At 40.7% G+C, this 24,938-nt stretch overlaps 1 protein-coding gene across 1 annotated transcript in view; it reads left to right on the forward strand.

Annotated features, from left to right (window-relative positions):
- Positions 1–23,424, forward strand: part of LOC103250029 (protein unc-80 homolog) — a 58,272-nt gene extending 34,848 nt beyond the window's left edge. The window contains exons 8-17 of the mRNA XM_021707818.1: positions 2,760–3,021; positions 4,089–4,223; positions 6,107–6,323; positions 7,262–7,402; positions 8,329–8,597; positions 10,006–10,356; positions 15,958–16,089; positions 20,167–20,314; positions 21,481–21,629; positions 23,205–23,424. Coding sequence (XP_021563493.1) covers positions 2,760–3,021; positions 4,089–4,223; positions 6,107–6,323; positions 7,262–7,402; positions 8,329–8,597; positions 10,006–10,356; positions 15,958–16,089; positions 20,167–20,314; positions 21,481–21,629; positions 23,205–23,384 — 1,984 coding nt within the window. The 3' untranslated portion in view covers positions 23,385–23,424. The remainder of the gene's footprint in view (positions 1–2,759; positions 3,022–4,088; positions 4,224–6,106; positions 6,324–7,261; positions 7,403–8,328; positions 8,598–10,005; positions 10,357–15,957; positions 16,090–20,166; positions 20,315–21,480; positions 21,630–23,204) is intronic.
- The last annotated feature ends 1,514 nt before the right edge of the window (positions 23,425–24,938 follow it).

Consider the following 24,938-nt stretch of genomic DNA (forward strand, 5'->3'; position numbering starts at 1 on the left):
ACCTGTCTGTCTGCCTAGCCTTTCTCTAGCTATCTCCTATTTCAGTCACATCTCTGATCAGATATGGGTAGTTTTTGTGGATGACCTCATGGAATGTTCCAGGCTGCTTTCTTTTTCCTTTTCTGCTTCAGGGATACTTATCAGGCATAAGTTTGGGCTCTTAATATAATCACACATCTCTGGAAGGCTTTGTTCTGTCTTTTTAAGCTTCTTTTCTATGTTTTTACCAGATTGGGCTCATTCCATATTTTGGTCTTCAAGCTCTGAGATTCTTTATTCTGCCTGGTTAATTCTACTTTTCATGCTTGTCAGATTATTATTTATTTCATTTACTGTATTCTTTATAGCTTGCATCTCAGTAAGTAATTATTTCATATTTTCATCTTGCCTTTCTTGGTTCTTATTCATCTTTTCCAACCATTCCTTGATCTCTGGATTTGTGGTCTCTGTGCTCTTCACTATTTGAGTTCTGAAGTCTGTATTCTCACACACTACCCTTTTTGGACTTTGTGGGGTACCTGTGTTTTTTCATTGATTTCTCTTCATTTATGATGGATTTTTCTTTTCTCTTTACTTCCGTTGCTCAGTGGGGAGGGTAGTTTTTACTTCTTTTTGCTCAGCCTCTTATTCTTCCTTTGATAAAACCTCTGGATTTTTTTGATTTTGAAACCAAGTTGGGGGTGGAGAGCTGTGGTGTCCTTTTGCAACTTTGAGATTAGAATAAGGTGTGTTGGGGGGTGTTAAGATTCAAAAGCTGCTTGCAGATACAATGCTTACTGATTGAGGTCTGGATTCCCGGAGACCCACTTCCCACCCCCTCACAGTGGGAACATACGTGTCTCTCCTGGGTACACAAGAACATAAGGAAAAGGAAAGGAATTAAGAAGGAGAGAAGAAAGAAGAAAGGACGATGAAGAGAATGAAGAAGAGAAGGAAAACAAATCAATGGATAGACAAACAAACTAGCAAAAAAGAGAAAGCAAAAAACTAAAACTGACAATATGAGAGTTTCACACTCATATATACCTTATGTGAAAAAAGAAGAAGGAGAAGGAATAAAACAAAATGAAATACACATCCCCTACAAACTATATAGAAAGAGCAGGGGGAAAAGGAAAAACAAAAAACCAAAAAAAACCCAACAAACTCTTGTAATCCTTGCAAGCCCTCTTGTGGCAGTTTCTGAAACTTCAGGTTCGTTGTAGGCGTGACCCAAACACCACTGCTCTTGGTTGGCGGCAGACTGGAGAGAGTTCCATCCTCTAAATCTGCCCGCCTGCTCACCATGTAGTCAGTTAGGGTAGCCTGTGAACCACCCCCAACTGATCCAGTTGTGTTTAGCCCTCTCCGCATGTGCCAATCAGGTCGCTTCCTACCTGTATCATTTACCTGGCAAATTGTTGGGGAAAGGGAGCTGGGTCACTTAAAACTCACTGCCACTCATCCACTGTGGGCTGGGTTCCTTGTCTTCAGTTGCAGCCATAGACCAGCAAATGTTTCAGTTAGGGGGATAGGGCACCTGGGTCTCCTCAGTGGGCCCGTCCCTCTGGGGATACTGCACCTGGGTTATCCTCTTTGGGTTAGCAGTTATCAGTCTCAGAGAGGTGCTGAATTCACTCCTCAGTCTCCGGGAGTAGCTCCATTGCTCATGGGGGCAGACCAGAGCCTGTCTTCCCCCAGTTATCAGGACAAATGCGGGAGGGATATCTCTGTATCTTTTCTTCCACTGGGACTCGGTGGTGGCTAGTATCTCTGGTGTATTTTCTCTACAGTCCCTTCTGCCAATGTCTGATCTGGTGCCGAAGGCTGTGGTGGCAGGCAGCACCAGCAGTGGGTGTTTTTCCCTACTTTCTCCTGGTTGCAGAGATGGTGCCTGTGTCTGGGCCATGGAGTGCACTGGGATCCAACTAGCTGGGTGGGGCAGCTGCCTCCGCAGAAGAGCTCAGGCTGCTTGTTTCTGCATTCCCACTCAGCCAATTTGCCAACACACTTGCATGCTTATTCGTCTCTGTGCCCACTCATTTTTGCAGAGACTCATGCACTCCAACTGCCCTCAACATCATCTTGGTATCATCCCCTCTCGTGTGTTTTAAATTGAATAATAGAATTACAGAAACTTAGATTTTATAAAAATCAGTTTTGCTACCTTACAAAGACATGTAACTGTAGAATTTTCAAAATTATTTTATTTTCTTCATTTTTTGTATGTTTAGCATTTTGCAACTTCCTGAGTATTTTTACACAGTATCTTCGCAATTAAAATTAAAATAGCACAATGAAGTAGGCAAGACAAATATCATTCCTATTTTTATTGGAGTAAAAGTCAAATCTGATTTAATGTCAAAGAGGCATTATGATCTGAACCTCATCTATTTCTGTAACTCTCACTCTCATTGTCCCCCACCTAAACTACTCACTAATTATACCAATTATTTATGATCTCCCACTCAAACTCAGGATGGTTAAAAATTCATATCTTTGGAGGCATTCTTCCCTGTGATTGAAATGCCAATCCACCTCCCTACCCTACCCTCAACTTTGCCTGGCTAATTCCTATGCATTCTTCAAAACCTTCCACTTCTCTACTTTCGGGAAATGTTTGGTGAAAGAGAATGAGCGAGACCAGCTAAGAGGATAGTAGGGTAAACCAGACAAGAACAAGTGAATGAATAAATGAATGAATGAGAAAAGTAGAGCGATAAGCCCCTTGGAAGCCTTGACTGCCCATGTGATCGCTTTCTTTCTGCCGTTGGGTGCAGGTCCTCTCCTGTGATACCTCCATGCCAAAGGTCCCGCTATGCCACCTACTTTGACATTGCTGTTCTCCGCTGCCTACTTCAGCCCCATTGGTCTGAGGAAGGCACTCAGTGGTCTCTGATGTACTATCTGCAAAGACTGAGACACATGCTAGAAGAGAAGCCAGAAAAACCTCCAGAGCCAGATATTCCTCTTCTGCCCAGACCCAGGAGTAGCTCTATGGTGGCGGCCGCTCCCTCACTAGTGAACACTCACAAAACCCAAGTAAGAGAAACTCAGTCCGTTGTCATTTGAATCAACAACTTTGGTCGTAACAGATTATCTGTTTTTCTCTGTATGTGCAGCTCTTACGTACTCCAGTGCTGACTATTGGTTGGTGGGTTACTCTTTTGCTGTCGTCCTTTCTGTTTTCACTGATAGACTCTTTACTACTCTTTAGCACTTAATTTACTATTTGAAGAAGTGTACCTCTTGCCATGCTAATTTAGTAAAAGCTTCTGTTTATCCAGAAGAGTGGAAGATTGGGCCTCCTGGATAATCAAAGTACTATTAATAGAGAGTTCTGACCTTTAATCTGTTGATTACCAACATCATAAAATGTGTGATACTAGCATTTTACTGTACATAATGTAACCCTTTTTGCATTACTCACAATTTTCCAGGTTTCCAATGTCATCATTACAAATACTGCATTCTCATAGTCTTGCTATTTTTTTTTTTTGAGAACTGAGCTGAATGAGTATTGATGTGTTGACATCCCCATGAAAATTGCTTTTTGAGAAATGAATGTCCTAATATCAGTTTAAACTCTTGTTCTTTCCCTCTTTCTCATCAATACCATGTGTTGAAAATGTAGAGGAAAATGTGACTTGTAGTATGTTCCGGTTGTTTGTGTTTAAATGTGAATTGGCTGGGTCTGAAAAATTGTTCTGCATATTCTGAAAATAAATATGAGCCATATCAGAGTGAAAATAAATATGCTCTGTTTTAGTACTGGATATTCTGTCCAAAGCAGATCTCCTGCTGAATCCATAAATGGAAAAACACTCTTTTTAATAATTGAAAAAAAGATATTCATCTTCCTACTTTCTCAGCATTCTAGATCTGGGGCAGCATGGCCTCACTGCTAGAAACTCCAAGCACAGGTTAGAATTAATATGAAATACATCTTCTCATTAGCAGAATATGGAGTCTAAAAATCCAGATATGCAAATCGAATACTTCATAGATAGCAAAACAACAGGCATATCCCTATTTAAAATGTGACATCTCAATAAGAACCATATGTGGATATCAAGTCTTAAGTCTGATTATCGTTTACCTTTATTAAGGATCTCACCATGAAGTGTAACGAGGAGGAAAAATCTCTCAGCCCCGAGGCCTTTTCCAAGGTTTCGCTGACCAATCTGCGTAGGTCTGCAGTCCCGGATCTTTCTTCAGACCTGGGCATGAACATTTTTAAGAAGGTGAGCAAAGCTGCTTATACTCTTCGATACTCTGGTAATTTTGAGATGTCAGTGGGTCAGGAGGTGTTTCTGTTCATACAGCAATATGGGGTGGGGTGGGAAAGTACCCTGAAGCCCAGAAGTCAGCTCCTGGCCGTAACGCTGGTCTTGCAGCATGACCCTGTGCGGGTTCCTCTGTGTGTCTGAGTGTTTCCTGTTCTAGATGTTCCACAGGGTTGCTATGAAGCTCGACCCTCATATTGTGCGCAAAGCACTTGACATAGTGTGGTGGCGGAGGTAGGTATGGTAGCAATAACGGTAATTTACGCGTGTGTGGCTCAACTCATTTAATCAAGTGCTTTATGTAGCTAGTTCTCATGTAATGCAGTGAGGTCCTTATTCTGCCCATTTTGCAGATAAGAAATGGAAACTTAGGTAGTTTGGAAACTTTAGGTGGTCTGCCAAAGTTTGAGCCCAAACTTAAAGGTAAATCTAGCTAAATAGTTTATGCTTGTCTTTTTTTTTTTTTTTTTTTTTTTTTTGAGTTGGAGTCTCACTGTGGCGCCAGGCTGGAGTGCAGTGGCATGCTCACAGTTTCACCACAGCGTCGGCCTGCTGGGCTCCGGTGATCCTTCCACCTCAGCCTTCCAAGTAGCTGGAACTACGGGCGTGCGCTACCACGCCTGGCTTATTTTTTATTTTATTTTTTTGATTCAGAGTCTCACTCCATTACCCAGGCTGGAGTGCAGTGGCACACTCACAGTCACCCCAGTGTTGATCTGCTGGGCTCTGGCAATCCTTCCACCTCAGTCCTCCAAGTAGCCGCAACTACAGGCGTGCACCACCATGCCCGGTTAATTTTTTTATTTCTTGTAGAGATGAGGCCTTACCAAGTTGCCCAGGCTGGTCTCAATCCCACGGGCTCAGGCATCCACTAGCCTCAGGCTCCTAAAGTGCTGGAATGACAGGCTTGAGCCACCACGCCTGGCTGTTCATGCTCTTCTAACTCCATCATCCTACCTATCTTTTTGATAAGTATATGGAAATAATCAAATAGAAAATAATATGTGTAGACTAATATATAGTAGTGGTTTTGATTCTCTTTTTCAAAATTGTTAGTTTAATTTTGTCATTGAAGAACAGAGAACATATCATTAACTTGTCTGGTGGCTTGCAAATTTTACTGTGCATCAGAATCACCTATGGAGCTTGTTAAAACAAACATTGGGCCAGGCACAGTGGCTCAAACCTGTCATCCCAGCACTTTAGGAGGCTGAGGTGAGAGAATTGTTTGAGTTCACGGTTCGAGACCAGCCTGGGAAACTTGGCAAGCCCTCGTCTCTACAATGAATTAAAAAAAACTAGCTGGGTGAGGTAGCATGTGCCTGTAGTTCCAGCTACTTGGAAGGCTGAGGCAGAAGGATCACCCGAGTCCAGTAGGGCAACGCTGGGGTGGCCGTGAGTGTGCCACTGCACTCCAGCCTGGGAAATGAAGTGAGACTCCGACTCAATTAAAAACAAAGGCAAACAAACAAATAAACCCCACGTTGCTGGCCTTGCCTTCTTAGGGTCTGATACAGTTTGTCTGAGAGTTTGCATTTCTAACAAGTGCCCAAGTGATGCTGATGCTGCTGGTCCAGGGACCACGCTTTGAGAGCCACCAGTGTAACCCAATCCAACAGAAAGACTCATGGAATGTGTGACCTTTTGCTTAGTTGCTTCCACTCTTTTAGCATGGTGGATACTTCTCCCATTTCAATTTGATGATATTGAGTGACATTCTGAGTCTCCTCTACCTGCAGCATTTTCTGAATTTTACTGCAGATCATGGAGCCCCTTGGGGGGAAAAAAACTGTAGCTGCACATTTGCCTTGTGCCTAACCGTACATGTCTTGTCACCATAGTTCAAGAGCCGCAAAGATGACCGAGAGAGGAAAGGCTCCATTCCGTTCCATCACACGGGGAAGAGGAGGCCGCGGAGAATGGGAGTGCCTTTCCTCCTTCACGAGGACCACCTGGATGTGTCTCCCACCCGCAGCACATTCTCCTTCGGGAGTTTCTCTGGGCTTGGAGAAGACAGGCGAAGCCTTGAAAAAGGAGGCTGGCAAACCACCATTTTAGGTGACTGCAAAGACCTTCCAGAGTAGAGCAAAGGCTTGAGTGACCGTTTTAGGACTGGATCGAGGACTCCTGAACAATCTGAATCTTTCTTGAACAGTTCAGCCAGAATTTGGAACCCAAATGCAGGTTCCCCAGTACTAATATCATACTGTTGTCTTCGCAGCCAAAAAAAAAAAAAAGCAGATCATTGAATTAATTATACACGAATTCTGCATAATTAGAAAAGTAAAAAGGAGGCTGGCAAATCACCATTTTAAGTGACTGCAAAGGACTCCCAGAGTAGAGCAAGGCTTGAGTGACCGTTTTAGGACTGAATCGAGGACTCACAGGCAACCTGAATCTTTCTTGAACAGTTCAGCCAACATTCGAACCCAAATGTAGGCTCCCCCCTTGCAGTACCAAAATCATGCTGTGTCTTCACAGCCAAAAAAAAAAAAAAGTGCAGATCATTGAATTAATTATACAAGAATTCTGCATAATTAGAAAGGTAACAGTCCTATTTCTTAGAATACTCTAGATGTAGAAACACGATCTTAGAAGGCTTTGTGCATTAACTTTCATTGTGAATCTTTTGTTTAACTCTGATGTTAAAAAAAAAAAAAGGCCGCAGCAAAGCAAAGGAAAATATATTTTTTTCCCTTCCGGATGGCATATTAAGAAGGCTAGTTTAAACTCGGGAGCTGACAGCTAGCTGGGCCACACCAGATGGTTTCTGACATTTGGCTTAGATTGGGGCTGACCTTATCACAGGCAACTGCATCAATCATTCTGCCCCTGAATATCCCCAAGGCAAGTTCAATTCTTGCTATTTTGGCTGTGTCTCGTGCTCTTTCTAATGGCCCCTCATTCTGACTGCTGTCCTTGAGAAAGACAAAAATCTCGGCAGAGGACCTTTCATATTTTGAAACCCTCTTGTTGGATGCTCTTGTTTGTTCCAGGGAAACTGACCCGGCGGGGCAGCTCAGATGCAGCCACTGAGATGGAGAGTCTTAGCGCCCGGCACTCCCACTCCCACCACACCCTAATGAGCGACCTGCCAGACCCCTCCAACAGCCACGGAGAAAACACCGTCAAGGAAGGTGGGTAGGAGGTGAGACCTGAGGGCAGGAGTTCAGATCTCGTTTCCTGTTTTTCGTTTCTTGCTCTTACACCGTGTTCCATTTTCATTGTAATCTGCTCCCTTAGTGTTTTGAAAACGTATATTCTCATATTATATTGGTCATTGACTCACTGGCCGTTCATAGCCCATCTTTAGGAGCAAAAGCTGTTTGGCACCATGCTGTGGACACCAAAACTCTCAGAGGGAGAGCAAGGAGAAGCCATTTGTGTTTATCTTCCAAAGGTCATGGACCCACAGGGCTACGAGAGACCTGGAAGGACATCTCGAGTCCCCTACGACAGCCCTCTGTGGGGCTTGTACACTTTCACTGGGAGAAACATCTATGCCTTCCAAGGCTTCTGATTTTTTTTTTTCTGACAGCTTCTATTTTAGAAAGTGCTTTATGTATTTTATATGGAGCAAACATGTGTCTTTGGGTGGAATCCAAGATAGATTCTCGTTCTGTATAACAGAATAATTGATTATTTTTCTTCTTTACTCATAGACGCATACATTTAATACCTCTCTGCCCTGAACTGTATTTCAAGTATTCAATGACATCTATTAGTTACCACCACTGATTTATGTTCCATTCCTTTTAACCAAAGGGAAATTTTTTTTTTTTTTGCTTCTTGTCCCTTAATACACTGAATGAAAACAAATATTATAAAAATATGGGCTGTCATCTAACAGTGGGTGAAAGTCACCTATTAGGACCAATTAAATTCAGTCACTGTTAGATGAAAGTGAAATTCTAACTGCTGCCTTAAGGAAGCCAGTTAGCATTGAGACTGTAAGTCAAACATCTACAAAAGCTTGTGATTGTGATTTAAATAATGGCGTAACTGTCTAATGGATGTTGCAGATGAATATAGGAAAACTAAGATATTGCTTTCATTTGATTAGTGCGATCCCAGATCTCTACGATTACAGTTGCGACCTTCAATACCACGTTGGCGTCTTTCAATGTAGGCTACGCAGACTTTTTCAGTGAGCATATGAGGAAGCTCTGCAACCAGGTGCCTATCCCAGAGATGCCACACGAACCCCTGGCCTGTGCAAACCTGCCTCGAAGTCTCACAGACTCCTGCATAAACTACAGCTACCTGGAGGACACAGAACATATTGATGGGACCAATAACTTTGTCCACAAAAATGGAATGCTTGATCTTTCTGTAAGAAGCAAGAATTTTCTTACTAAAGCTGGAAAGATATTGACCCTTTAGTGTAATTTTTACAGTGTTGAGAGGCATTTAGAGTCTTAGAAATTGGGCATTTAGAATCTTAGAAATGTTGAAGCTTAAAATGAAAAAGCTACCCGCACAAAAAAATTGCACAAATGTGCCAACCATCATAGATGCACCTTTTCCTTTTTTTCAAGCATTGCATTTGATTTGATCTGATCTCAGAATATTTTTTAATCCAAAGACATTAGTGAATCCTGAATACACGTACATATATAAATATACATTTGTGTATGTGTTTGCTGTGTCCCTTTTTTCTGGAATGAGAGTAAACATTTCCTTGCCTATTTTCTTTTGTAATATAAGCAACAGGACTACAAACCCCCTGCATAGCTAGAAAAAAATTAACAGAAGTTCTGAAAAGTTTTAAGCTTGTGTTCTAAAGTGCCTATCTTGAGTATAGTTATTAGCAAATATAAGGGTTGTTATACCTTACAATTATATCTCACAAAATGTTTATTGCACATTAGGAAACCTGGTTTAGAAAATGATTTAAAATATCAAAATCAAAAAGAGGACATAATTTAAACATGCAAATATTTTGCACTTAATATTGAAGTGTAAATAATGATACAATTGTGAATGAGAAAATGTTCCTTTATTAGGAGCAAAAGGAAATCATTGTTCTTTTATCTATTGTTGATAGCAAATGAAAAAGGATTAGAGCACTTTAATTTAAAAACTTGGTTGAACAAGTTTCCATTTGGGCAAATAATTACTCTCATTAACTCACTGTCCTTTAGTATGCACATTAGCTATCTATGTCATGGAGGATTTGAAAGACTTAAGTGAAATAATACACATGAGCCGGGCTCGGTGGCTCAGCCTGTAACCCTGCGCCTTTGGGAGGCTGAAGTGAGTGAATTGCCTGAGCCCGCGGGTTCAAGACCCGCCTGGGCAACTTGGCGAGCCCTCATCTCTACAATAAATCAAAAATCACCCGGCCATGGTAGCGCATGCCTGTAGTTCCAGCTACTTGGAAGGCTGAGGCGGAAGGATCTCCGGAGCCCAGCAGGTTGAGGCAGCGGTGGCCGGGAGCGGCCACTGCACTCCAGCCTGGGCGACAGAGTGAGACTCCAACTCAAAAAAAGAAAAAAAGAAATAATACACATGAATATTTTTTATTCTTTGTGTGATGTATACTCTATATTGAGCACATACACAAGGTTCTAATGCAACTTAGGAAAATTTGAAAACTGTCTGGATTGTTCATACCCAAATACATAGAGTGGCCCAAGGAAATGGATTAAACAGCATAAGCCAGAATAACCAAATGTATTTAGGAAGAGGAAAGGCAGGCATCTTAATTATCTTCTGTCTATCGTCCCCCCCAACCCAGGTCGTTCTGAAGGCTGTCTATCTTGTCCTTAACCATGACATCAGCTCCCGCATCTGCGATGTGGCACTAAGCATTGTGGAATGCCTGCTTCAACTGGGTGTGGTACCCTGTGTGGAAAAGAATAGAAAGAAGTGTGAAAACAAGGAAAATGAGACTTTGGAAAAAAGACCAAGTGAGGGGACTTTCCAGTTCAAAGGAGTATCTGGAAGTTCCACCTGTGGATTCGGGGGCTCTGCGGTTAGTGGAGCTGGAGATGGTGGAGGAGAAGAAGGAGGAGGGGGAGATGGAGGAGGAGGTGGAGGAGGAGGTGGAGGAGGCCCTTACGAGAAGAATGAGAAGAACCAAGAGAAGGTATGACTGAAACACCTTCTGTGTCCCTGCGAAATGGTGCTCCTAACTTCTTCCCGGTGCTCCCTTGCTGGGGATTTACTGACGCTGGAGCAGCACCAAGAAATTGCCAAGTGTAGAAATTGCTCTGTTAGATTCTCAGCAAGCCTTAGTAGAAACAGATCAATCTGTGTTCTAAATCCAAAAGCCACTGCCATCCAAGCAGTGGTAGAGCTTAGACTCTAGTCATGTTGTTTCTGCAGAATGTTTCAGGCACACCGTTCTGACCTGAGTGGTGTCTCAGTCTGCTCAGGCTACCATAGCAAAATACCATAGACTGAGTGACTTAAACAAGAGAAATTTATTTCTCACTGTTCTAGAGGGTGAGACGTGCACGGTCAAGGTGTTGGAAGGTTTGATTTTATTCTGAGGTCTCTTCTTGTAGCTTGTGGGTGACTGTGATTTTGCTGTGTGCTCGCATGACCTCTTCCTGTGAATACACACACACACACACACACACACACACACACACACACACACACGGGTAGGGGGAAGAGAGAGAGAGAGAAAGAGAGAGAGAGAGCTTTCTTTGCTTCCCTTCTTTTGTGGGCTTAATCCCATTGGACCAGGGCCCCACCATCATAATAACTTCATTTAGTCCTAGTTATTTCCCAAAAATCTGTCTCCAAATACCATCAGACTGAGGGGTTAGGATGTCAGCGTATACATTTTGGGAGTACACAAATATACAGTCTATAACAGGCAGTATAATTTGTCCTCATTAGAAAGTTCTTTCTCTTGATTTAGGTAATACTTTTTTGACAGTCAACTTCAATCACAGCTAGGGAGAGAGCAATAGAAAAATTTTGTTTCATTAGGTGGTTGTTTTACTTGGTGTTGGTTTGGAATGTGAAGAACTCTCTAAACTTTAGTCCTTTTGTGTCTTGATGTGTTTCATACAAAAGGTTTTAGCCTTCCTATTGTGAATTGTTCCTAAATGAAATTTCCTCTGCTTTGTCAACATCTGTTTTATGATCTCTGCACTTAACATTAAGAATTGATTTTCTTCTTTAATTTAATTTAAATAAAAATTGCCATAGCTTAAATTCTCATAACTTACACTAATTTCCACTTGGGGTTTTAGCTGGCAAACTATATGAAAAACTGAAATTAAGAAGAGATTTGAATCTCTATAAGAAACATCATGTCGAGCGTTTACACATGTAAGATTACATTGTGCAGAGTTCTACCATCTATATGTATATTATATATACTATAAATTGTCCATTTTTTCTTAGAAGGTGTCAGATTTTTACATCTGAGTGTTACAGTACTCCTTCCTCTTTTACAATTTTTCATTTGATGCATATTTAATGTTTATCATCTGTGTTTATTTATTCCTGTCTTCCAATATTCATAGATTCTGATCCAAATACTCTTGCCCCAATATTATTGGGTTCTCAAACCTTTTCTTTAGGATTTTCTTCTCCTGCCTTAATCATATATTTTGCAATTCTAAAATAATCTATCGGTGCTTAAGTTTCTCAATGTCTTAGCGTCTCATATATCACAATATAAGGACAATCCAAAGATCTTCAGATCTCGCCATAGATGAAAATTATCTAAATAATGGTATACATCGCAAGAGATTTGATCATGGATCCTAAGGTCTAAGGAATCATTTGGTTTACAGCAATGTAGAAATTAGCAAACAAATACAAGTCATAAAGACCAAATTTACAAATACAGCAAAACTGGTGGGATTCTTAATGAACTTCCATTCTTCACCTATCAATTCACCACCTATTGTCTGGTCATCTAAAGAGATTATAGATAGTATTGTGTCCATTATAATATTCAATGCAATTTAGAAATAAAAAATAAAAGAAAATTATGAAATATTGATAAATTTTTATCAGTAAAGTTTAAATATTCCACAAAAAGCAATGAGGATTTTCTTATGTATGCTAAAGGTCTCTGAAGTTCATTATTGGTGTATTTTTTTTTTTTTTAAGTTGGAGTCTCACTCTGTTGCCTAGGCTGGAGTGCAGTGGCACACTCACGGCCACCGCAGGCTTGACCTGCTGGGCTCAGGCAATCCTTCTGCCTCAGCCTTCCAAGTAGCTTGAACAACAGGCATGTGCCATCATACCCAGCTAATTTTCTGATTTATTGTAGAGATGAGGTCTCACCAAGTTGCCCAGGCCGATCTCAAACTCATGGGCTCTGGCAATCCTCTCACCTTGGTCTCCCAAATTGCTGGGATTATAGTTGTGAACCATTGTGCGAGGCCATTAGTGTTTTTTTTTTCTTCCAGTTTTTCCTTTAGTTCTAAAATTTTCCTCAAGTAGTATTTTTATTTAATGTTTATTGAAAACCTACAAATCTGTTGACTATTGAAAAAATTCAAATATTATCTTAGATACTATAACTTGATGTCATAAATGTTATTTTGACCAAAGTTACAACTTTTGATCAGTATGGGACTTTTTAAAGTCAGATTGTGTGGTCTCCAAAGCAGCAACCAAGATATAAATGTTTTGTAGTTAGTTCTCAAAATAACATTCTTTTTAGTACAAAGAATTTATAAAATAAAACCTGATGGTGGGTCAAGTGCCTTGTGTTTATGATTCACACGGGTGTGTTCTGCCCGAAACCAATCTGTTCTTTTCAGCGGAATTGGAGAGTTTACCTAACTTTGCAACTTAGTAATAACAGAAGCATAGGAATTGATTAAGACAAAAAGGAAGATCTAATTTCCATTTCTATATTTATACTGAGAGCTTAGAATGTTACTTAATATCTGTGATTTTTTTTTTTTTGCCTATAACTGGATACATCTTTCTGAATATCTCTTATGAGAGCTACCTAAATCCCAAGGACATGTGAAGGTCTAAAGAAATAAAAGCCTGTAGGTATTTACAAAGAGCTTTTTCAGAGCTGGAGAATCTTAAAAATGTATGTAAGCCATTTTCCAAATAAACTCTTGCTCAGAGAGATCTTTCTGATGTACCATATGGCTCTGTGATCCGTACACTACACAGAGGCCCTTCATTAAGGGAACCAGTGAGGACTGAAATCCAGTCCAAACACTCTTCCTTGGACCATACAATGCCTGCATCTACCCAAGGGGCTCGCCTTCTTCTAATTTATCAACCCAAAATGGTGCCTTTTATAATTTTCAGAAAGCGCCCCTGAAAATAGCAGTGCCCCACACTTAAAAATAATAATAAGCATTTGTTTTGCTATTATTTTGTAACTTTCATGATTTGACTCATTTGATTCTCACAACTCTGTGAGAAGGTATTATTATGATTCTCATCTTGTAGGTCACAGATTGGTTAAGTAGCTTGCCCAAGGTTATACAGTTAGTAATAGTAAATATTGGAGCTAAGATCTGAACTCAAACTAAATTTTTTTAATTTAAAAAATTTAATTTTTAAATTAAAAAATGAAAAATAGTGTGTACACACATGGCATACACACACACACACACACACACACACACACACACACACACATGCATGCAAAGAAGTTGAGCATTTCTAATAAAAAAATCTGAAATTCAAAATGCTCCCCAAATCTGAAACTTTCTTGAGCACCAACATATCACCACAAAAGGAAAATTCCTTATCTGACCTCATGTAACAAGTAGAAGTCAAAATGCAGTCAAAACTTTGTTTCATACACAGAATTATTAAAATATTGTATAAAATTACTTTCAGTCTGCACATAAGGTCTATATGAGCATAAACAAATTTTGTGTTTAGGCTTGGACTCTGTCCCTGAGATCTCATGTATGTGCTTATATTCCAAAGTCTGAAATCCAAAACACTTTTGGTTCAAGCATTTTAAATAAAGGATATTTGATAAGTATATATTCAGAATAAGGGATACTGTGAGATTGTTACCGTGTGTCTTAATGTGGTAGGGTTGACTTTCTTCTCCCCTAATGTTTGAGTCTTGATAAGTTTGAGTCTTCTATTTGCAATCTTCTGAGCTGTCTTAAGTAGATTTCCCCAGAAACAGACTCAGACATGAAGCTATCTGTGCAGATGTACTGAGATGTCCTCTCAGGATCAACCTTTATGAGGCATAAAAGCAGCAGGCTGAGGCAGAGGAACACATTGAACTGACATGTAGTTGCAACAGAGACCGAAGCTCATGACACAGGGAGCTCTGGAGCTGGGCTTTTCACAGTAGTACCCAAGTGACCTTTTGAACACTCCTTGCCCCATTTATGGTCCTGACCAGTCATTGGAGGTAGACCACTTCCAGGAAGAGAGCATAATAGTGGGCAAGACAGTCTGTGGCTGGAGGCAAGCCTAGAGAGGCACTGAACTGAGAGCTGTCAGCTATCAACACTTCCAACAGCTCAGAGGATGGATGCTTTGGTGCTAATGGGTGAATCTCTGGAGTACGGCACTACATCCACTACAAGAACTTAGAGACAAGAAAAGGAGGATGAATTAGATAGTGTGAGGGAGGAGAGAGTCAACCCTACCACATTAAGTCACATGATAATAACCTACTATCCTTTTTACACTTTTTACCCACATTTCATTTCTCTGTGTCTGTTTCTAGCATTTTTGTGTCAGTCTGATCATGTGACTATGGAAACATTCCTTGCAATTTTCAGAGCAATCTTTATCCGTTATTCCATTTGCTCTGCAGAGTAAACCTTTGGAGGAGGAAGGGCAGCTCTTGGGATCCTTAATTCACAGATGAGGAAGCTAAAATGCAAAGAGATTAGTTAACAGATTTATTTAGCATCTGCAGTGAAGGACTGGGAGTTGGAATCCCAGGTTTATGGTGTGAACCATAAACTGGGCAGAATGCAGCTAGGACGGAGGCAAGTTGTGGCTTCCCAAAGAAAATGGCTCTCCCACACTGGGCTCCGCATCATTCCTTAGCAACGGCCTCCTTATGCTTCTTTGGAAATAATTCAAGGGAGTTCCTTTTTTGGAAGTCATGTTCTTCGCTAACAATAAGGATTAAATGGGACAAAAGTGAACATCTGATGGTATCAATTCTCATAATTCATCTCACAAGGACTTCCTATTTAGTCTCAAGAGGAGAATCAAGCTGAATAAAGTTCTGTATAGTCTCATTTTGTGTGTGCATGTGTACTACAATACAGTGAGAGTATACAACTTTCAGTAGCCCTAAAAAATGTCAGAAAGGTTCAGAATTTGATCAGTTCCAGAAATTTAGCAGTAGTCCTTGCCTGGTGGTATTATCAAAAACCTGAGGATAAAGGTAGTTTCTCAGAAAACCTATTTGCTTTCATCACTGATAGTCCCAACTGGCTGTCTTTGGAAAGTTATTCTGACAGTCAGTCAAGGATATAAAAGCATATCTTCTAATAAACAGATCTATATTTATATTCTCTAGCACCAGAGGGTGTTCAAAATGCATAGATTTTTTTCTTTCTTTCTTTCAAATCACACACTAGAATTTAGAAAGTTGAGCATGTTTGTGGAGCCCTCGACAACTTTATTTTCCAAATTGCTGATGCTCACTGTAAAACATGTCAACTTGATTGGATCATACAGCAGAATCTCAGTAACAAAATGACCTCTGTGGCAAAGTAAACAGACTTCCTTTCTTGTTTGTGGGTACTAGGATGAAAGTACACCTGTAAGCAACCATAGGCTTGCTCTAACCATGCTCATCAAAATAGTGAAGTCTTTGGGGTGTGCCTATGGTTGTGGAGAAGGACACCGAGGGCTCTCTGGAGATCGTCTGAGACACCAGGTATTCCGAGAGAATGTAAGAGAATTAAAGTAGATTCCATTTCCTCTTTTTCTTGTTGCTTCCTGTTTAAGAATGAGTCCTTTGACAATGAGGGTCAGTGTTCCCTGAAAAATATTGTATTTCATAAAGATGACTAATGCTGTCTTGGGGTGTGGAGATTCCCATATCTCAAGACATCTAAAATCCAGGATTGGCTTAGGAAAGCTTAATTGGGAAAACCCTTCTGCCCCCTGCCTAGGGCAGACCAACTCCCAACTGGTAAAAGGGTATAAAATCAGAATGTGTGAATTGCACTTGAAATAATTTTGCACAGATTAATACCTTTAACAATCTTCTTCTGATAGCCTGTGACAAATGACTTTTGAATCCTCTGCCTAGGTACCGTAGAACCATATTTTAAATCACAGAAGGGAGTCAAAGTTTAGGACTTGGTTTGTTGTGCTTACTTCGATATGGAAAATGGCCCTTATTGGGACAAAACAGGACTATAAAAGTAGCCAGTCATTTTCTGGCTGCTTTCTTTGAGAATGAACCTTGACTCTGAATATTTGAGATCATGTCCCTTTAAACTGTGTGAAACTTAAAACTCTGCACTTGGACTTGCCAAGCATAATTCTGTAATGGGACGTGGTCGGATGCCAGCTCCTTTTTATTACTTCCCCTGAATGCTACTTTTCCCTTCCAATTTTAACAATAACCCATCTTTACAGTAAGTCTAAGCTGAGATGGGTGCCTCATACGTATATTTGAACTGAAATCATAAGAAAATATTCTCTTAAAAATAATAAAAGGTTGATGCAAACTTGAGTCCTAGAAATGCTTTGGCATATCTTGGCAGAGTTTTAAGAGCATGTCAAATCTAATGCCTGCCCATTTTCCCTTGGTATTAGGTTTTGTGGTAAAAGGTTCACACAGTATTCGCATGCTGAGTTTCTTGCTCAATGTGTTGCCCATCGTCTGTCTATCCATATATCCATTCTTTTCTGTTTGCTTCTTTTATATGCTATTATGTTTAATTACTTTAGTTTATTGTGTGTGTATGGGGGCTGTAATCACAGTAATTAATTTCTAAATTTTGAAACTTGAACATTTTGACCAAGATCTAGCTTTTGAAGCCAAACATTTGAAATTGATCACTAATATGGCTGTAGAAAGCTGGCATTGACCCATCTTTGCACATGTATATATGATTTTTTATCTTTGATTTTTAATTCTTTGACGGTCTGAGGGGACCCCAGAATCGGAATTTATTTATTTAAAAATTGAATATTTGTTCTTACATATTTAAACTTCAGTCACCTTCAAAGTACTCTCCATTTGATGGAATGCATCTATTGAGATGCTCGAAACAGTTATGAACTTGTCAATGTGTCTTTTAGTGCTTCTGCCGATTTTTTTTTTTTTTTTTTGGTTTCACCTCTTCCACATCAGCAAGACATTTCCCTTTGAGGAAACATTTTTCTTTTCAGCCAGGAAAACAAACAAACCAAGAAAGGTGCTTAGAGCAAGACTGGGTGAACAGGGAGGGTGGGGTCTAGAGGTCATGCTGTTTTTGGTCAAAAACAGCTGAACACTCAGCACGGTGTAGGCAGAGGCGTCGTCGTGGTGAAAGAACCCATCACCTGTTTTCTACAACTCAGGATGTTTCTTCACACATGGTGGCACAACCTTCTCAAAACTCTCAGGTAAAAACCTTGATTGATCGTTTGATCTGGAGGAGCAAATTCTGAGTGTACTGTGAGGGACCTGCCCTCCAAAAAATAATTCCAGTTTTTTTGGAGGATTACCCCCTGTATGAATGCCTTCCAAGACAAAAAAACTACATCACTCGCCCTACAGAAGACCAATTCCATGAAATGAAACACTAAAACATAATAAAAAGTGTCTTGTTTTAGTTGAAGGCATGAACTGACTCTGACAACCCAAACCTGTCTTTCTGAAATCACAGAAAGCAGAACTAATTGGATCAGAAGCCACTTGAAAGCTATTTTTGTTTTGTTTTGTTGTTTTGTTTTTTGAGTTGGAGTCTCACTCTGTCGCCCAGACTGGAGTGCAGTGGCCGCTCCCGGCCACCGCAGCCTCGACCTGCTGGGCTCAGCGATCCTTTCGCCTCAGCCATCCAAGGAGCTGGAACTACAGGCACACGCTACCACGCCCGGCTAATTTTTTTTGATTTTTTGTAGATATGCGGTCTGGCCAAGTTGCCCAGGTGGGTCTCAAACCCGCGGGCTTAGGCAATCCATTCACCTCAGCCTCCCAAATCGCGGGATTACAGGCTGAGCCACCAAGCTGGCTGAAAGCTATTGTTAGTTATTGCTTAGTTCATTGTGCTTTTCTCCCCAAGAGTACTCCCCAATACTTCCTCTGAAGATGTTCAGCCAGTTTCCTACTTGCCTTTTCAACTTGCCTTATGAGGCAATTCCTCTATTTTCGTGTAGTTCTGTTCAGTGCTTATTATAGATATTATATTTGCTTATTCATAGTCAGCAAGAGCATTGTCCAAGAGATTTGGGAATTTTTCCCTGAGAAATACCTGTTCCAAGTGGAATTTTAGAAGTTACTTCACTTTTAAGATGTTAAGAATATTTCTCTCACCTTTACCCATCAGTTTCTCTCTACCATTTTTTTCCCAAAAAACAGAAGGCTACTGTAATGACACTCATCAAATACCTAGCAATTTTATCATATAATCCCTCAATGCTTCTTAGAGTATTAGTCTAATCATTTGCTGGTAGTCACCAATTATTGAAAAGGAATTCATTCCTTAACAGTTTTACATCTCTTCAGGCTATTCATTCAGAATTTAAATATATAAGTTTGATATTCTTATGCTTGCTTAATCTTCCCATTGAACTTATACAGATCATACAGACATTTTAATATCCTCTAAAGAGATTTGAAAATATGCCTTTTTTGGTGTATTTTAAAGAGAACACAGAATAATGTGTACTTCAGGGCTTCCCAACTCAGATTTTTAAATTGCTTTGTAAATATTACAGTGAAGTTCTTCATAAATTCTTTATGGAATGATAATTAAATTCTTCTTTATGCAAAACAGATTTTAGCTAAGTACGTTGGAAAATTCATTTTCTAGCAAGCAGCACTTGTTTTGTAAGAAAAAAATGAGCTTGCTCAAGATCTGGCAACTAGTAAACTCTCTGGGAACAAAGATACCTAATTTAAATTCTTCTCCCCACATCTTTACAATAAATAAATAAGTTTTTCTAAGACATAATAAAGGAAGAATGAAAAAAGTCAATCCATTTGACTTTGTGATACAGATAGAGAGATTATAGTAATCACAAGGCCATGCCAAGAAGCATATTCTAATTCCAAGTTTCAGCCTTTTATCGTCTTTTTTTTTTTCTCTCTCAAAATTTCCAAGAATGTTTCCTTGGGCCTTGCTTGGTAAAAAACGGTGATAAATGTAAATTTTCTTCTGGGTCACCATTAAGAACACCAATAAGATTCCGGCTCTCAGAGATTTCCTTCCCTAATCTGACCTCCATGCCTATGCCTGGTTGTCCAAATTTCTTCATCCACAACTGGGGTCGCCATCACCCAGTCACCCCTCCTTTCTTGATCCTCAGCCCTTTTACCGCAACCCAGAGACTTCTGCCATTTCCCCATTTCATTCCATTGTATGAACTTTTCCTTTATCTCTTTTATTCAGATGTAGTGGCCTGCTTCTTTCCACTGCACAAAACCTTTGAGGGTTTCTTAACATGGATGACCAATTCTCTCACCTGCCTAAATTTCACACTTCGAATCTTTTTCATTAAGATCTCAAAATCTTGATCTTGGTGAAAATATGGAACTCTTCCTGGGGCCAGCCTTAGATCTTAGCTTGGGGTTTTTTCTGGGGAGCAGCTCTTCTTAATGTAAACTCCCTCAGACAGCTCAGTCTGTCTCTGCTCACGTCCTCCCCAGACTAAAGGGGCGAGCGGGCTTGGCTGGCACCAGCCAGCAGCGGGTGGGTAGAAGCCCTTGCCTTCTGAAGGTTTCTATCTCAGGCTACCGGTGTCCGTAGCTTAAGCTGGTACTTGTGACTTTTTCACTTTTCTCCCTTCATTGCAGGCCCAGAACTGCCTCACTAAGCTATACAAGCTAGATAAGATGCAGTTTCGACAAACCATGAGGGATTATGTGAACAAAGACTCTCTTAATAATGTAGTGGACTTCTTGCATGCTTTGCTTGGATTTTGTATGGAGCCAGTCACTGACAGTAAGTAGAGCTGCACCCGAGTTCTAGGAGAAATCCTGATGCGGTGAAGCAGGTAGCGCTTCAGGAGCATAAGAAATCTGTGAAGACAGAATTTAGAGGAAAAGATAAATACACGTGCATGTGTACGTGCCTGTGTGTGCAGGACAGCTGTGTGTCCCCTACAAAAGATCTACTGGTATGTGAAATACCAGCATCAAATGCTGTGGAAGTTGGCAGCCTCTGTTCACTGGCATGCCACTTGTGATAAATTAGAAGGTGGTGGCATTGGGGGAGGCTGGAGGTTTCCCTCTCCACATGCCCAGATGGCTTCTGGGAGTACTCGGCAATTCTTGGCAGGACTCCACTTTTGCCCAGTGCCTGTGTAAGTTTTCCTGCAGGGCTTCCCCTGCCTCTCCCTTCTCCCTGCCCTGCTCATTGACCATCCATCGCTCCAGCTCTGACAGACGGGACAACTTCACTGAGAAGCCAGCGTTCTTTACCACCACCAAGACGGAATCAAATGAACTTTTTCTCTATTGAGGTGTCATTTAGTAGACCATTTTTTTAAAAAGTGATCACCTATTTAAAAACTACTCTAAGCCTAAAAGTCTTTCCTTTTTTTTTTGGAGTTGGAGTCTTACTCCGTCATCCAGGTTGGAGTGCACTGGCACACTCATAGCCACTGCAGCCTCGAGCTGCTGGGGTCAGGTGACCCTTCCGCCTCAGCCTTCCAAGGAGCTGGAACTACAGGCAAATGCTATCATGCCCAGCTAAATTTTTGGTTTATTGTAAAGATGAGGTCTCGCCAAGTTGCTCAGGCTGGTCTCGGACCCGTGGGCTCAGGCAATCTTCTCACCTCGGCCTCCCAAAGTGCTGGAATTATAGACGTGAGCCACTGCACACAGCCTCTAAAAGTCTTCCTTAACATTAACAGTTGGTTCTCTTTTCTTTGCCTTGAAACATTCCACAAATGCAGCTAGTTCTATCATAGTGAGACTCTGAAGGTGAGTATGATTCATCTATTTCCAAGTCTGCACAGAGATGATTAAACCAGTGGCATCTTTAAATCTCTGTTTCTGTATTTCACGTAGCCCTTCACTCATTCCTGGGTGCCAAATATGTTCTACTCATTTCAATTGTGTAGCTTAAAGGAGGCATTGTCTTTAATGGGTACCTTTGCATTCCAGACAAGGCTGGGTTTGGAAATAACTTCACCACAGTGGACAACAAATCCACAGCCCAAAATGTGGAAGGCATTATCGTCAGTGCCATGTTTAAATCCCTCATCACACGCTGCGCTTCAACCACACATGAGCTGCACAGCCCTGAGAATCTGGTGAGAAACTCTTCCCTTCTTCCCACAGGAGTTCTCAGTGTCTGCTCTGAGAAGAGTTCTCATGTCATGGCCATGAGGAAGAGAAGTTGAAATCTAAAAGTGTACACTTGAAAGTTAAAATATCTACTTTCCCCAATGTCACCAGGAAACCACTGTGAAGCCTTGACAGCACTTCTCCTCCTTGTTACTAATTATCCTATCTGCAAATGGATTTCCACTTCCATCTCAAAGGTTATGCTGTGTTTGGTAAAATAGTTGCAAGACATTTTGAGCCCTTCTAAAGGTAGAGCACAGTTTGTTGGCTCATATAATATTAAGAAATGTTTGAAACCCTATTTACTTCAAAAAGTAATGCAAATATGCCACTGAAATTGGTGCTCTTTTCTCTTATGGAGCCCTATAATCGTTTAGCTACACTTCATAAAAGACTTAATTAAACCACCGAAATCACAAGTAGCATGGGGGAGAACCAGGCTGAAAAAGGTTAGTGCTTAATTGCTACCAAAGAGATTGTGGTTTGGGATACTAAAATATGGGTTAAGGCTGACAAATCTGACATGAATAGATAAACCCAGGTCTCCTTGGGAGGCAAAGGAGCATTTCTCTATTCTACCAGTCTGTTAGATGTTATGACTGGATGCAAAAATCTATCCAAAGAGCAGAGTGAAGGGCACAGGGCCCTGCTGCCCATGAAACCCAAAGGGCACTCTGCCTGTTTTTCCCAAGGGCCCTTCCTCCTACTCCCCTAAAGATCATGGGCATGATTGTCCCAGGGCTCTTGGGTTTGAAAACGAAAGCTGTCAAGGTAAACATTCCTTAGGCTTGTGCATTCTGCCTTGCTATGGACTTTTCCTGCAGCAAAGAATACAGTAACTGTTCTCTTAAAGAGGGACAAGAAAGGAGAAAATACTGGATGCAAACCTTCTTTCTCAAAAAAAAAAAAAATGTCTTGCATGGATTTTTAAACATTGACTCACCAATATATTTTTTTAAATAGCTGTACACGGCCTTGAGTTCATAGTCAAGTTCGTGTTTAAATGGGCTACAACGTACATACAATTTGTTAAGTCTGTCCAGCAAAATGCATCATCCCTTGAGAAATCAGACTTTGTTAGACGTGCCTAAAGGACTCAAGCTATTGCGTCACAATGATACAAAAATTTGGAGAAGCTGAACAGGGACTACACGTTCTAGTCTAAACAGAGTTCTCACTGCTCTTTTTATTTTGCAGGCATCTCTTCAGAAATCACAAGAGAGAAAATGAAAGTTTGGGAATCCAATGGTTAAAAATGTAAATTTTTGTCTTTCTAATGATGCAGCACACTTTCTGAACATAAATCATATAACCATCCTTTTTCATACTAAGGATGGCCAGCAAGGGCTTTGGGGGCGTTCTTCTTTAGGAGCAGTGGGAGTAGGGGGAGTACACTCTCGATTTTCAATTGCAAACTGTCTTTCTTTTATTTCAGTGTTCATCTAAGCCTGTGGAATTACTTTCTTCCTCTCTTCCTGCGAAAACTGTTTAACGGCCCAGATATTTTTCTTTCCCCAAACTTCTTTCTTGCCTCCCAACAGGGACTGTATTGTGATATTCGTCAGCTGGTCCAATTTATCAAAGAGGCTCATGGGAATGTCTTCAGGAGAGTGGCTCTCAGTGCTTTGCTTGACAGTGCCGAGAAGGTAGCACCAGGGAAAAAGGTGGAGGAGAATGAACAGGAATCTAAGCCTCCAGGCAGTAAAAGGTTGGAAACTTGAGCTCCCTAAATATTAGCGTTTGCCTTCTGTCAGTAGAATACTATCTTCTGTGGTACTATCCACGTGGTTCCTGGCATGGTATGACTTCAGCGTAGGAATGATAAAACTTTCGGGTAGAAGTCATAACACTGGTGTGGTCCAGCTAGAGCTTAGAAAACAAATAAATGCTGCCTCTGTATGAATCAGAGCTTAGTTATTCCCATGCTTCGTGTACTTGAGCTTGACTTCATAGGTCTTAATTATATGGTAAAATGTTATCTGTATTTTAATCTCGTCTATATATAATTTACATTTTTATCTAGAGAGGAAAAGCAATGACTGATACCATATCATCCTGTTCAGTAAGTTATATTCTAAATTTGGCAGAAGACAAGTTGTTGATCAGTAGTTTTTCCTTCGAGTAAACTCATGCTTGTTTTATGCTTAGTATACGCTAAATGCCATTTACAAAGATTACAAGAAACTCCTAATGGTCAGTTCATGACTCCGTTTGCAATTAGGATGGCACTGTTAAGGAATAAGGTGGCTAAGTCATGGCTTAAATGGTAGAGTATAAATTCCATACATTATAGACTCATGGTGACATAAAGTTTGCAAGCTCCACTGACTGTAAGAGAGTTGTGCTTTAGAATGTGCACAAAGTATCAAGAGTTGGTGTCCTGCTCTGTTGTGATTGGAGGAATGCACTATTTGCATAGGTCTGAGGCGGGAAGCGTTGTGGATAAAAGCCAGGTGTCCTCTGCACCCGAGGAGTGTCGCAGCTTCATGTCTGGCCGCCCCTCACAGACTCCCGAGCAGTAAGTAGCCTTAAATTTCCCTCCAAAGCAGAGGGCTGAGCACCTCACACTGGAGGAATTTCTGTTTTCCGAACTGCCATTTGTTATTTATCTGTCTGTTTTCCATTTCCTTTGAACTTTGCCTTTCTTCGGCCTATTGTATTTCATTCCCGATGCCACTAATCTCTCCAGACCAGATGACAAATAACCCACCTGTGCCCACAGGAATCCTCCCGAACTGCACTCCCATCTCCAGTCTCTTCCTCGCTTCTGTTTTTTGTGCACACTGCCCACAGATAAATCTTAAAGAATTGCATATATACCAGGAGGGCTGGGGGTATTGTCTATTTTCTTACTTAAAATCACTTAGAATTTTTTAAGATATAAATGCATGAATGGCTGTCAGTGTACTGAATGAAGCTTTTCTAAAGAGAACTAATATAAATTCCTCAGTGCTCAGCTTTCGCTGAAACATAGACTTTACTCCATTGTGCCTTGGTGCTGTCCTGAGATTCATTTCAATGTCTTCTGAGACCAGTTCATCTCCTTTTTTTCTTTTCTTTTTTTTTTAATTTTTAATTTTAAAGATGTGGGTACAATTCAGGGTTAGGTATACCAATGTTCATTATGCAGGTACCCTTGTTGATGAGGTGTGCCCCCCCCCCCCGGCAGTTTCCCACTACTGCCAATCCCTTTCTTATAGTATTACAATAGTTGTTCAGGGTCCACTTATGGGTGACAACATGTGATACTCGGTTCTTTGTTTCTGTGGTATATC

The sequence above is a fragment of the Carlito syrichta genome, unplaced genomic scaffold, assembly GCF_000164805.1.
Source record: "Carlito syrichta isolate Samal-C Ts95f unplaced genomic scaffold, Tarsius_syrichta-2.0.1 Scaffold126439, whole genome shotgun sequence".
NCBI classification, from domain to species: Eukaryota; Metazoa; Chordata; class Mammalia; order Primates; family Tarsiidae; genus Carlito; species Carlito syrichta.